Here is a 14208-nt window from a genome sequence, read left to right as displayed (position 1 = left end):
CCATTTTTACTTTTTGTAGACATATCTGTGCCCATTCAAATCAAAATGGTATTATGTCTGGGTGAGAAAATAGTTTTTTTCGGAATGATCAGAGGTATGAGACTTTAGTTATATATCGTCATTGTAGTAATAGTCCTTGTGACAAATCCACATTTGGAAAGATATCAGTCTCGTCTCGGAGACGTACGAGTATTATGTGATGCATTGCCTCAAAACGGGATAATGTCGGAGTGAGTAGTCCTTCAGAGCCATTGGGCCCGTGGAGCCGGATTTTATCCCGGTTTCTATAGCGTGGTGGGGGACGGGGGTCAGAATCAAATCTCAACTACACCCGAGATCTATCGCGGTCCCATTGCTTGTGAAGCGAGTGCTTTACCAACTGAGCTAACGGGACCCCCTATGGTCACGGTATGACATTGCATCTCTTGGCTTTAGTCGTCCTTCAGAGCCAATAAGGCTATGGAGCCGGAATTTATCCCGGTTTCTATAGCGTGACGCTGACAAAAGCAATTGGTTGCTACCCTTGGATAAGACGCAGTATATCGCAAAGTACTTTTCTCCAAATCTGACAGACCCAGCTACCCAATCACTGCTGGGTGGACAGGGGGAGGGAAGGGGAGTCAGTTAAAAAATCAACTGCCCCCGGTATCGATCTCGGATCCCTTTGCGTATAAAGTGAGCGCTTTACCATTTCAGCTATCGGGACCCCTTTGCGTATAAAGTGAGCGCTTTACCATTTCAGCTATCGGGACCCCTTTGCCTTTAGTAATACGTATGGAATTAACCATAGATTCATATTCTGGACTCTAAAATCAATTTTAAGCTACTGAATCAACCAGAAATAATACCGTTTTGAGGCGGTGGGCCACAAACTAGATTTCAAGCACCTATCAGTTCATCCCAGTATAACACCACCTTAGGAAGGTGGGTTATGCATAAATAAATTATATCATGTTTACAAGACAACAGTTATCGGGCCCTGTTTGATGAGCGAACACAGTCATAATAAAAACGATTTCAATAGGATTCAATAGTCAGATGTCACGTGAGTCCGCCCAGCAACGAGCCGCTTGGTTTTAAACAAAGAAAATCGGCACTGTTTATTCTTCATGCTAGCTAGGAATTTATTAATGGCATGTGATCATAATGTATAAAAGTAAAAACTTGATCAAATTATAATGTTTTTCTCCTCTGGGTACACTTTTATGCTCGTCGAAGAAATATGAAATTTTTCATAAGGGCGTCCGCCATTGTTCCGATAGTTTAGAACCAGGTACTAAGTTACTGTGCGTCATTACGAGGGAAGTGACGTCTCGACTTTTGAAGCCTTTTGAGCACCGATGAATAATTCGAGATCGTGAGCTATGTATTCTTACACAAATATCATGTTGATAAATATAATGGAATTATTACAGATTAATCAAACAAATCCAAATGATAATATGTCTAGCCAAATAAACAGAGGGTTTCCCCCTAATGTTTATCTTACGAGGTGTAGCGTGCATTGCCTTAGAATACTTGTCAATGCTATTTTACTTTTTACTTTTTCTGAAAACCCGCCACCGCTATCTGATATCATGTCGGTGATAGATAAAAAGAAAATGACAAGTAAACTTGTCTTTAACTTTAAATTAACTTGAGCCTTTATATAGGTATGTATAGGTAAATATGTAGGAGGAACTATTATGACGCCTGTCAGGCTATGTTACATTTTTTTTCTTGGAAAGAGACAAAGCTGTCAACCGCCAGGTACTCATTTTACTCCAGAGTATGACGAGGGAACGTGAGTGAAGACACTTTTTCAGGCACTCAACAATGCGCCGCTCAGAACAATACTCGAACCCATGATTTTCCGATCCAAAGGCGAGTGTCAAACCACAAGACAATATTTTATACCGTTAAAAATTGGACATTAATTTTAGGATTTTGGCTATTTGATAAACTTTATTCTTATCTACAATCATTTAAAAAATAAATTAACGTTTGTCTCGTCTCATATGTTTGGATCCATTTTTTCAGCCCCTCTACAATCCCGACATGATACCGTTTTGAAGTCCTAGTTTTCGAGAGTTTTTATCAGACAAGATAAAAGTGTCATTTTAATCGATCCATTACTTTAGTACGTGCTTCCTGTCCAAAATTTATTTTTATCATATAACAGAAAATTTCACCTTAATAAATAATGTAACGGTTTTAAATCAGAGCGCTACTATGAAATAAAAAAAGTATGTAGATACGTTTTACCAATTGATATTTGCTTGTCATCAGTGAATGCAAGCTTGACAATGCTAAAATATTTGATTTAGTAAAATTTGACATCTCTCAAGCGCTTTAAAATCAAGTTAAACAAAGAAGATATTCGAGGGATATTCATTGGCTTGATCGCTTATTGAACACCGCGGTACAGATAATTTGAAGAAAGTGCTGATAAAAATTTACTTTGCTGTGAAGTTCCAGGTATTTCTGCCACGTGATCACTTTAATCTGATTGTGAAGTGGATGAGTCAATGATATTGTAACAGATTGATCTAGAAATCAAAAGTACAAACAGTACTCTAGTGTCACTGGTGCCGATGGTGTTGATAACGATGGAGAAGAAGTGATGATGAAGACAACGACGACGTTAACGATAAACATGATGATTCTGGTGACGAGGACGACGACGACGACGGCCACGATGATGATGATGATGATGATGATGATGATGATGATGATGATGATGATGATGATGATGTGATAGAGATGATGCTGGATGTGGTGGTAGTGGTTGTAAATAAATGTTTTTGATTTGTATTATTGTACTCCTATAAATTTTACTTCAATTTCACCCTCTAGTGTTAATCTCATTTTCAAACATCGTGTTGTCACCATAGTCTTTTTATCATGTAACCTGTAAACATGGAATAATAGGGATCATTGTGGAAAGTCGTTCCATGTACGGGTGTAGTGTTAGCAATAACGGCCTTGACGATGTCACCGACTTCAAGCTTAACAATACAACTCGTTGAAGACTGTTCGGCCCAACGGTCCGAGTCCGAGGCAAACACCCTGGCTTGAGGCTTGGCGTTGACTTGGATGTCAACAATGTGATATACCCCAGGTCCGGTGCTCATTATCGTCAAATGGAACACATAAAAACCCGGTTTTGGTGCCTTGAAAATGCCAGTGTTTGCATCATATCCGTTTCCTTCTTGTACGAGAACGTGGCTGAATATAACGGTATCTCCTAGTTTGAAAGTGTTTTTATTATCATAAGCAGCACTGAAAACCACCAGAGAATCCTCTCTATCGTTTAACTTGGTTATAAGTTTTGAGTGATTTCTCAACGAATCTTCAACAAACTTAATCGTATCACTATATTCTTTTACAAGTATAGATTCTTTATGAAATTGATTTCCGTGTGACTTGAACCTATTCTCATATTCACCGATTTCGTTTTGAATGTTATTAACTGTATAATTTAACCTATTTAAGGTTAGGTCATCTAAGCTCATATGAGAGTTGTGATCATTTAGTTTCGTATTGTGCGCGTTTAGTTTTCTTTCTTGCCTACGTAGTTTCGCATCTTGAGTGTTACTATGATTCTTCAGTCCTTTAATCGTTTCTTCCTGCTTTCTGATGACATCTTCCGCTGTCTTGATTCTATCTTCAAAGACTGAAATTCTATTCATGAAATAATCAATAATTTCTCCAGCGTCGTGATTAACTATGGTAAGATTTGACTTTGTGGACTCGACTTTTAAGTCACCATTTTTATCAAGATGAACGATCAGGCATTTATAAGTTCCAGCGTCATTCTTCGACGGGTTCACTATTATAAGTCGGACACAACTTTGGCTTGAGTTTTCATCCAATTGTCCTTCGATGTAGAATTTTGTCTTTTTTGCACTTCCAAAAGAGAAATTGGAGCGTGGTCTAAGACTGGCGATGGATCTTTCCCCGTCTTTTCCAATCTCCATGACAAGAATCTCAGTGGAAGATGGTAGTTTATTTGTGACTTGACACGTCACTGTGATATTATATTTAGGAATCAGCTGGTTTATCTCTCGAGGTGAAATATCCACACGGATGCCAGAACCTGTAAAATATAATTTAAATAGGTCGGGTATAAGTCCAAGAGCGTGAAGAAAAAGGGAAAATAGATATGGATTGGGTGTTAAAAGTTTTTAACATGTCTCAATATTGCTCAGAGGCGTGATACCAGCGTAAGCGGAGCGTATTTAGGAAAAAAAATAATACAATGACCGTCAACAATTGATTAAGAAATATTGGATATATCGTACCGTATCATATCCTATTGTTTAAGAGATAATGGGCTTTAACACATTTCATTGCCCCCCCCCCCCCCCCCCCCCCCCCATTTTTCAAAGCTATAATACAACAGTTATATACCCTGACTGCAAGTTTTTATTTTACTTGACTTAATATAATATTGACCTGTTGACAACTATTTCAGGCCATTTCGTCTATCTATAGGCCTAGAACCCAAATGACACAATGTTGAGGATAACTTTGCATTAGCCTATTATAATTTTACAGGGCTTTTTATGCAAACATTAACAATGGTTGGGTGAAATTATTGTTTTGAGGCAGTAGGTCACACTGTGAGCCACCTTATATTCTTTAAATTTGCTTTAGTGCGGCTATGTGGTCTTGTGGTATGACACTCGCTTTCGGATCCGAAGGTCCTGGGTTCGAGCCTCGCGCTCGGTGCATAGTTGAGTCCTTGGAAAAAAAGGCTCTTTTCTCACGTACTCAGGTGTAAAATGAGTACCTGGCCGTTAGCAGTGTTGTCTTTGTCCTAAAAATTGTAATATCGCCTTACAGGCGGCATGTCCCGTCCTACATGTTAAATGTTGCTGTTGACCAGGGACCCCTTGTAAAGCGCTTTGAGCACATTTAGTGGATATTGCCCTATATAAAGCTCAATTTTTTTATTCTTTTTATCAATTTACTCGCTCACTTAGGCATTCTCAGCGCTTAAAGGAGATATTAAGCATGGTAAAACTATTGTGTTTCTAAATTTTAATAAAACGTCAAAACACTTACCGGATCCTAAAGTTAAAAGTCCTGTCATTATAATCATTAGCTGAGAAAGCATAATCATTTTTTATCCGTCATTCAATATGGCCCAGGAAAAATCAGAGTATAATATTGAATCTGTAACACTGGATTGTTTTTTCTTTGATTACGACACAAACAATTGATTATGACAGCAGTGGAAATCAAGGATGATAAAACCCGTCAATTGTTTCTTTGTAATCATATCTCAAGTTACCTGGTGTTTGTGTCAAATCATACTATCATATTCTGACGTCCTGTTTTATCAAGATTCGATAATAGCGTGAATTGATATCCTTAAGTGCAAAATGTCAGAAACTTTATAATTAAGATGCTCACTAAGGACAAGATGGTGACACAAAGTTGTGGCAACAAAATACAGGGTGTCCATAGAGTCTGTCCCTGACTTCAAAGACTTATTAGTCTAAAACCCATACAAATATTTACATCTGATTTTCGCCATGGTCTAAGAAAAAAGCCATACATATAACCATTAGTCATGGACCTTCATTGTATCACCAAATTTAGCAAAATCAACCGTAACATAAAAGACAACATTTTTCTCTTTTCCTTCTATTTCGGAATAGCAAAAGTGCGACACAAGTCATTTTGTGTAATGTGGTTGCATGAAACAAAATCGTCAAAGGTAGATCAACCTTTCATAGCCCAGTTTAGCAGACATTAACGGAAAGCGACTCCAAAAAATTGAAAAATCTAAATTTACTGAGACATATAGAAAGAGATTTATCACACTTCCGTCGACCAAGCGATTGTTGTCGTACTGTTGCTCTTCCGAAATAGGAGAGAAAATTGAGGTCTTTTAATTTTGGTAAATGTGGTGATGTAGTGTGAGTCTATGGCATAATGGCATAAATATATGACTTTTCCCCAGACTATGGTGAAAATCAGATGCAAATATCTATACCAGTTTAAGAATAATAAGTCTTTGAATTCAGGGAAAGACTTTATGGACACCCATTATATTGTTTCATTTTATTATTTTGATGATCGCGCTTTTACGTGATTGATGTATTATTACGCAATAAACGCATCGTTTAAAAGAGCAAATAATGCTCAATGAGCATCTTGAATTTTATATCTATCTATTTTTAAACTACATATATGCAGCTGTGATTGATAAGAAAATAACAAAAAGATAAAAAGAATTGCAATTCATTTTGATTTTTGGCCTTCTTTGTTTGTGTCAAGAGTAGATAGTTTTCGTTACTTTTTGACACTTATGAAATTGTGTTGTGTCTTTAATAAGAGTCTGTGAATAATCAACGACCTCACCAAAAATAATGACAACAAAAACATGGATCTGATACAAACGAATGAGTAGAATAGCTTCTCATAATTCCCCACCAATTTCCGTCAACGAGAAAATCTAATTCTGATCTTCTACTCTAATCATTCAATATATTTTTACATTTATTGTCATAATCTAAATATGAAAACTGATTAAATTTAAATAATCATTTAACATTTATCAAAATTTCTGTGCCCGAAAGTTACATCATAGCCGTGTTAATATGTTCATCGAAACTTAACTAGACGAGGAAAATCGAGATAAAGTCAAAATGATAAAAATTTAGAATTTCGTATTTTTAAAGTTAAAAAACATTGAGCTTTTTATATAGCGCAATAAATACCCACTAAACATGCTCAACGCGCTTTACAGGGGGTCCCTGGTCAACAGCAACACTTAACAATTAGGACAAGACATGACGCCTGTTAGGAGATATTACAATTTTATTCGGACAGAGACAACGCAGTTAACGGCCATGTACTAATTTTATACCTGAGTAAGGTGAGAGAATGTGAGTAAAGAGCCTTTTCCAATGACTCAACTAAACGCCGAGCGAGGCTCGAACTCAGGACCACAAGACCACATAACCGCACAAGAAGAAAAATAAATAAATTTCTTTTATTGGAGGAATTCAAAATCCAGCGTCAGGTCTTCATAATAAAAAGATAGTCCATTAGTGCCATTTGATCCATAGAGTTGGAATTCATCTCGGTTTCTATAGCGTAAAACAGACAATTACAATTGCTTGCTACCCTTTGGGTAGGACGCTAGTCTATCACAAAGTACTTTCCGCCAGACTAACAGACGCAGCTACCCAATCACTTCTGGGTGAACAGGAGGGTGGCGGGGAGGGGGGGGGGGGTAAGGAGAGAGAAAGAAAAAAAAACAAGACTTCACCCGGTATCGATCTCCATCCCTTTCTATGCGAAGCGATTGGTCTACCAGCACAGCTATGGGACCCCCCCCCCCCCCCCCCCCCCCCCCACCTCCACCCACTTTCGAAACCAAAGTTACATACTTAACTCACGAAGTGTCGAGATGATAATGTTTTTTTTTTCTTTTGATTATCTCAATGTTATGTTTAGGTACCGATAATAACCAGCTGTATCCTTCCAGCTGACCGGCCAGCCTATTCTTAGTCTGGCATGCGTGACGTCACCCCCTGACAATCAAATTCGCGCATCACAACCGACTGTGACAAGCCGAGATGTATTATTCGTAAGACTGTAATCACTGCAGGGTTCTTGAGGTGAACGGGTTGACGCCTGGATACGACTGGTCCACAACTGAGACATTCGCCCATTTTTTTTTTGGGGGGGGGGGGGGGGGGGTTTCTTCTTTTGTCTTCTTTTATACGCTAAGCCGTTTTTTAATGCTGCTCCTTTTCTTTTCAGTGTCTTTTAGTTTGTGTTTTTTGGTTGTTTCTGTTTAATTTTTTTTTGTTATTGTTTTTTGTTGGATTTTTTTGGGTTTAGGTGGGGGGGGGGGGGGGGGGGGGGGGTTAAAATTTTGTTTTCTTTTGGTGTTGTTGTTTAGTTGCTATTCTAAGATAACGATTTTATATAAGTATAATTATAAAAATTATGTTACTCTTTATCAAGACCCCCCGCCTCTCTCTCTCTCTCTCTCTCTCTCTCTCTCTCTCTCTCTCTCTCTCCCTCTCTCTCTATCTCTATCTCCCATCTCTCTCTATCTCTATCTCCCATATCTCTCTCTCCCTCTCTCTCTCTCTCTCTCTCTCTCTCTCTCTATATATATATATATATATATATATATATATATATATATCTATATATATATATACGAGGGCTGTCCCAGAAACAAGGTAAGTAAGCTCGTAACTCAAAAAGTTGTGAATGGAATTAAATGAAACTTTCAATATAAACTTTGACATCATTTATTTATTTCTCAATGTAGTCGCCATTCCGATCGATGCATTTCCTCCATTGTGACAGGAGGGCAAATACCCCCTCCCTAAAAAAATTGACGTCAAGACATTTCAGGAAATTCTCCACTTCTGAAATCAATTCGTCGTCAAACTTTTTTTCCACCCAAGTGTCTCGTGAGGGTCCCAAACAGATGGAAATCTGACGGGGCGAGATCTGGGCTATGAGGAGGATGTGTTAAAACTTACCACACATCCTTTGGAACCAGTGCTTTGTCATGTTTGTAGTATGGGGAGTGGCATTGTCGTGTTGAAAAACGACTAATCTGGTGAGTCGACCGGGTCTCTTTCGTCGTACGGCCTCTTTAAGTTTGTTAAAAGTTCCACAGTATCTGACAACGTATATGGTCTGACCATGTTGCAGAAAATCAATCAAGAGAACATCTTTGGAACACGGTGGCAATCAACTTTCTCGCTGAATGTTGCACTTTGAACTTTTTGGCCGGTGGCGAAGAAGTACGTTTCGTGATCATCGAATCCGTTTTTGATTCTGACGTGTTGTGGTGGACCCAGGCTTCATCACCAGTGATCATATGGTCAAAAAACAAACATACTGGCCAGCAGGCCCAAGGTCTCCACTATGCCCAACTCGCATTTCTTGCTCATCATGGGCTCGTTGAAGGAGCTGTGACACTTCTGCACGCTGTGCCTGATGGTCTTCTATATGCTGTTTTGGGACCCACAGAGCGGAATCTTTCATAAGGTTCAATTGCTTGATTATTCTTTCGATAGAAGATTTTTACATTTCAAGTCTAAGGCAATTTCGCGAACTTTCAGTCTTCTGTCTTCACGAATCAGGGTCTCAACACGTTGGACATTTTGTTGTGAATGGACAGAAGGAGATCGCCTTGCGTGTTGCTTATCATGCACATGTGACCAACCTTGTTGAAACTCATTGAACCATAAATTTACTTGTTTGAAGCTCATCACAGATTCTTACCAATTCTGGATGGATTTGAGAAGGACAATTGCCTTTTGCAGCGAAAAAAATTATTACAGCTCGAACTTCTTCTTTGGACCACTCAGTTATGGGAGTAGCCATCTTTGTTTTTATGAAACGTTCAGCACTGATGCACAACAAAATTATCTTCAATCTCCGGTTTACAGATTTCGAATATCATCATTGGTTCAGGAGATATGGCTCTACTTACCTTATTTCTGGGACAGCCCTCGTGTACGGAGAGGAAGGGGCGAATGTGTGTGTGTGTGTGTGTGTGTGGGGGGGGGGGGGTGATTCATAAAGCAAATAGAAAAATGCTACTGCACGATAATTAGATGTCAATCCCTTTTCGTCTGATGCAAGTGATTTGGCAACTGAGCTATATATGGACTCTCACATTAAATGTGTGACTCCAATTCAGCTATGAAATCTAATGCATACATTTATAATATTATTACAGTGAATTTAATACTTTGTTTTAGCCATTACCCGTAACCGACGTGTACATATATGCAGGTCTGACATCCGAGCCCACTTATGGACCGAGTTTAACATTGTTGTAATGGACAATATTTTGCGTCATTTTTTTTTGAGATGTCCATTACAAAAATGAGCCCATAAGGAATTAGGTTATCAGACCTGCAAGTAAATTGCCGGTTACAATAGGTATTATATTCATACCAGTTTCATATATTATTCCTCATGAATTATAATACGGAACCTGTCCCAATTAACCAGCTACAACTGTCGTACTATGGAAAAAACGCGTATTTAAAGATCTGACAAGAAAACTCGTCATTCAAATAATATATCGATCGATTTAAATGACCCTCATCTTTGCTGCTTAACCGGTTAGTTAAATGAACGGTTTTATTTTAGAGCAACCATGCTATTACACTTAAACATTTTACTGTCATCTACCATGATGGATAATACCATTTTCACAAAGTGAAGAGCAATGGTAAGATCGTAATGGCTCCAAATGCATCCATTAACGCGCTAATAGTTTCTGAGTGAAGAGTAACGTACGTACCCCTGCCATAGAGGAATTCATGTTTACACATTTACACACTCTACTTCTTTCTCCCCATCCCCTCCCTCTTTCTCTCCCTTCCCCTGTCTCGTTCTTCTTCTCTCTCTCTCCATCTCTCTCCTTCTCTTTCTCTCTCTCTCTCTCTCTCTATTGCCCCCATCCCCTCTCTCTCTCTCTCTCTCTCTCTCTCTCTCTCTCTCGCTCTCTCTCTCTCTCTCTCTCTCTCTCTCTCTTTCTTTCAGGCCATCTATTCATATTTATATTTTTTCATTCTCCTTTCTTTTTCTCTTTCTTTTTTCTTCTCTTCCCTATGGCAGGGAATAAAATTTCAAATTTCTCACCATTTTAAATTCAATAATGCCTTGAAAAGGGTATTATTGAAGGATATTAGTGGTATTTCAAATGTGAATATATAGAAGAATGTTGAGGCTATCGTGGACAGACAAATATACGAATTAGGAAGTGTTGGCAAAGGTGAGAAAAGGAAGGATACGGATAGATGCCATCAGAAAGAGGCAGTTACTGTTTCTGGGACATGTTCGGAGGAGAGACGGAATAGAAAAGTTGGTTATATCTGGGATGATCGAAGGAAAGAGAGCTAGAGGAAGACAGAGAATGATATATTTGAATAACCTAAGAATTGCCAAAAAGATTGCAAAAACAACGCACCACAGAGTAGGGTCATGATAAGTGGAGACAGCGCTCAAGAGTACAAGCCACGTTGGATGATGAATATCTACATTTCGACATCATTTTCACTCCAACATGATACAGTTTTGAGACGAGAGGTCGCAATTTAGTTGAAACGATTTTAGCTCATTATCTTTGTGTACTTGGTTAAATTATCTCCCACGTTGACACCATTCCTTTTCAATTTATCACTATCTTCAGGTAGGTATTTGTTATAGTGTGTTTCGGAAAATTCTGATTTCAATGGCTCATTTATTTTTCCAATAACTTTAGATTATCGAATAATGATTGTTTATGTTATTTTAACACCACTTACACTAAATGAATTCCTACTCCATTGGCGTTATGGCTCAAACATATTTTTCCCCCTTATATTTACAAGGTTTTTTTTCTGCCGTGGGACGGATAAAAAGAATGCTATGACGGATTGGATTGAATTTTGTGAGATCATTGAATAGTTGAAATTATTTTGATATTCTAGTCACGCTATGAGTCGTTTTCCCACATAACGTAATGGCATAAATTAACGTGTCCATGATTAAGCAGTATACTTTGGAAGCATGGTTCTAAAGAAGAACGATTTGTTCATGGGGCAACCACTAGGTGTTACAAATTAAAAATTGGGTTTAACAAAGTAATTCAAACTTTGCGTCACTTTGTATCAAAAATCAATAAAGAGACGGTTACAATATTACGGAAAACTCCCTCCCATTTATATCCGGGCACACTTTAGATTGTATTATCCGTTTGTGAACAGACAAAAAATGCTCATATTGATTTAACGGGGTCTCTTTTAAAAATCAACTATGGATATAACTTGGTAAATAGAGGAATGTATTGAAATAAATTAACCCATTTTATTGGGACACTCAGTGTGCGAGTTTTGACACAGTTGTTTTAATTGACCGACCCCACTGTAAACACTTTTCAAATATCGATTAAGCAAATGTATTGAAGGCTAGGAAAGAAAACAGAAATCTTAACACAATACCATTATTTGAACATCGAGTCACGAGTCTTTAATTACGATAAGATAAAGACAAAGATCGAGTTTGTAATCAAATAGTAGGATAATTTATTGGTGGCCAGGGTGAACATATCTATTTCAATAGTATACTTTTTAAAAATGATTTATTCAAATTAAGCCCATGCAGATCTCACTCTTTTCCGAAAGGTTGCATCCAAAACATCGTGTGGCTTTTACGGTAAAAACAGTAATGTCGCATTGCACATTGAACTTTTTTCATATTCAGATTTATTGTTATTTTATGTTAGTCCCTCAAAGCTTTAGGCCCATGGAGCCGGAGTTTATCCCAGTTTCTACAACAATTGCTTGCTATCCTTTCGATAGGATGCAACTATCGCAAAGTACTCTCCTCCAAATCTAACACTCAGCTACCCATTCACTGCTGGGTGGACAAGGGGGTCAGAAAAAATCTCGACTGCAGCCGGGTTCGATCTCGGTCCCCTTGCGTGTGAAACGTGTCCTCTACCAACTGAGCTATCGGGACCCCCAATTATTGTTATAAACATCATATAATTTGAAAAAATTATAAGAACTTATATTCTATTGCATAGCTCGTTTATTACACAGAATTATGTATAGTATGTAATCTACTTAGGTATTGCATATGGCTTTTAGTGTAAAACAATATTTGTTTTGTTTTGTTGGGTAGGTATGACATTTCGCGAAAATTCTTAAAATGGTCGGTAAGGAGAACGTTAGGGTGGGTCCTTCTTGGACGTAGCCTTCCAAATAGCCCGACCGAACTCCCTTCTGATTATCAACTGTGCCATGCGTCCTGCCTCTGTGCTTGTTTTCCCCGTGCAGTCCACAAGGTCTTAAAACTACCTTCTGAATGGTCTCAATCCGCCTTGCTTGCAAACATCCTACATGCAAAACCTCTTTTCTTTAAATATTCCCTTAGTAATTAAAATGATATTCAATATGATGTCAAATCGTTATAAAACATTTTCATACGGTAATATACGTACAAAGAACCATTTCAATTTACTCAATTAAACCTCTCCTTACCAACTATAGGAAAATCGTCACATTCATTACACTACAACCAATATTTTTCTCATTCAGATTTCTTTAGTAATGTAAATCACAAATCTCAAGATGTTTTGTTATAATTATAAGAATGTAATGTTGTGTTGTGGAGGTTATTTTGCTAAACAAAATTATGTAAACGCTACTTATTTATTTCTTTAGATATACTATTTTAAATAATCAATGTTTATGATGGATTGGTATGGCGTTTCGTGGGAAATCCGTAAAATCACCGGGAAGGAGAGATTTAAAAAAAAGATCAATCGATATATCACATCAAAAAATAATATTGTCAAAAAAGCTTCCAGGACTTCAGAGGTGATTATGACCCAAAAAAAAATGTTATTCTTACTATGTTTACAAAATTAATTCTGTTCATTCAGCCACGTCTAGGATTCTGTCTGAGTAGTTTTCACTTCCTGTTTAAACATCTCCAATCAATAGAGATGTCTGGTGGAGAGGAAGAAATGTGCGAAATTACACCAAGAATCTGATGTTTGGATATATTATATGACTTGACTTGACTTAGATGCCTTTCGCGTCTCGACCGAAAGATCGGGTCGCCTTGGCTGTATCCAGTATTTCCTGTGTGAGGTGTCTCCAATATTGCCGGTCCTCTGCTAGGGTTCTCAGATTTTCAAGGTCCCCTGCCGTTATGAGACTAATGCTTTGTCCAAGTGTTGTGAGGTTTTTGTTTAGGATCACAGGGAGTGTTGTGATCGGTCTTCCTCTGAAAAGGTTCCCGTGTTTTTGGAAGTATCCCGACATGGCTTGGTTAGCTGGTATGTTTTTGTCCCTGCGTAGTATGTGACCGAAAAGTTGCCAACGTTGTTGTAAAATGTCAAGGGAGATTGGTCTTTCTTTTGTGATCTTATAGAGTGATTCATTTGAGATCTTTTTTTGGGTATTTGATGTCCAGTACCCTTCTTAGCTGTGTGCGATGGAAGGCATCCAGATGTTCTTCTTCGGATTTTGTCAACGCCCAAGTGCCGCAGTTATACAGAAGTACCGGTTTCACAAGAGCACGGTACAGTTTCAGTTTGGTTTTTCTCTTTATTTTGTCACCTCTAATCCATACATTGGTGAGTTTACTGAGTGCGGCGTTTGATAGCTGTTTTCTTCTTTGTACATCCTCGGTGTCTCCAATTAGTGAGCCGACTTTCTTTGTTCTTTT

General features: G+C 38.1%; 1 protein-coding gene across 1 annotated transcript; it reads right to left on the bottom strand.

The window, feature by feature from the left end:
- Positions 1-1099: 1099 nt before the first annotated feature.
- Positions 1100-5215, bottom strand: LOC144970793 (uncharacterized). The gene is made up of 2 exons (XM_078910804.1): positions 5050-5215; positions 1100-4078 (listed from the first exon to the last, which is right to left on the bottom strand). Exons 1-2 carry the CDS (start codon positions 5105-5107, stop codon positions 2865-2867), a joined length of 1272 nt encoding a protein of 423 aa, XP_078766930.1. The 5' UTR covers positions 5108-5215; the 3' UTR covers positions 1100-2864.
- Positions 5216-14208: the final 8993 nt, after the last annotated feature.

The sequence above is a fragment of the Berghia stephanieae genome, chromosome 4 (assembly GCF_034508935.2).
Source record: "Berghia stephanieae isolate SIO BIC M18660-M18661 chromosome 4, UCSD_Bste_1.3, whole genome shotgun sequence".
NCBI lineage: Eukaryota > Metazoa > Mollusca > Gastropoda > Nudibranchia > Aeolidiidae > Berghia > Berghia stephanieae.
The sequence above is the reverse complement of the archived record's forward strand: the minus strand, read 5'-3'. Positions and strand labels throughout refer to the sequence as shown.

Coding starts and splice junctions, on each gene's coding strand:
- LOC144970793 (XM_078910804.1), bottom strand. CDS start 5,107: ATGATTATGCTTTCTCAGCTAATGATTATAATGACAGGACTTTTAACT. Junction 4,079..5,049: donor ACTTTTAACTTTAGGATCCG/GTAAGTGTTTTG, acceptor TATATTTTACAG/GTTCTGGCATCCGTGTGGAT.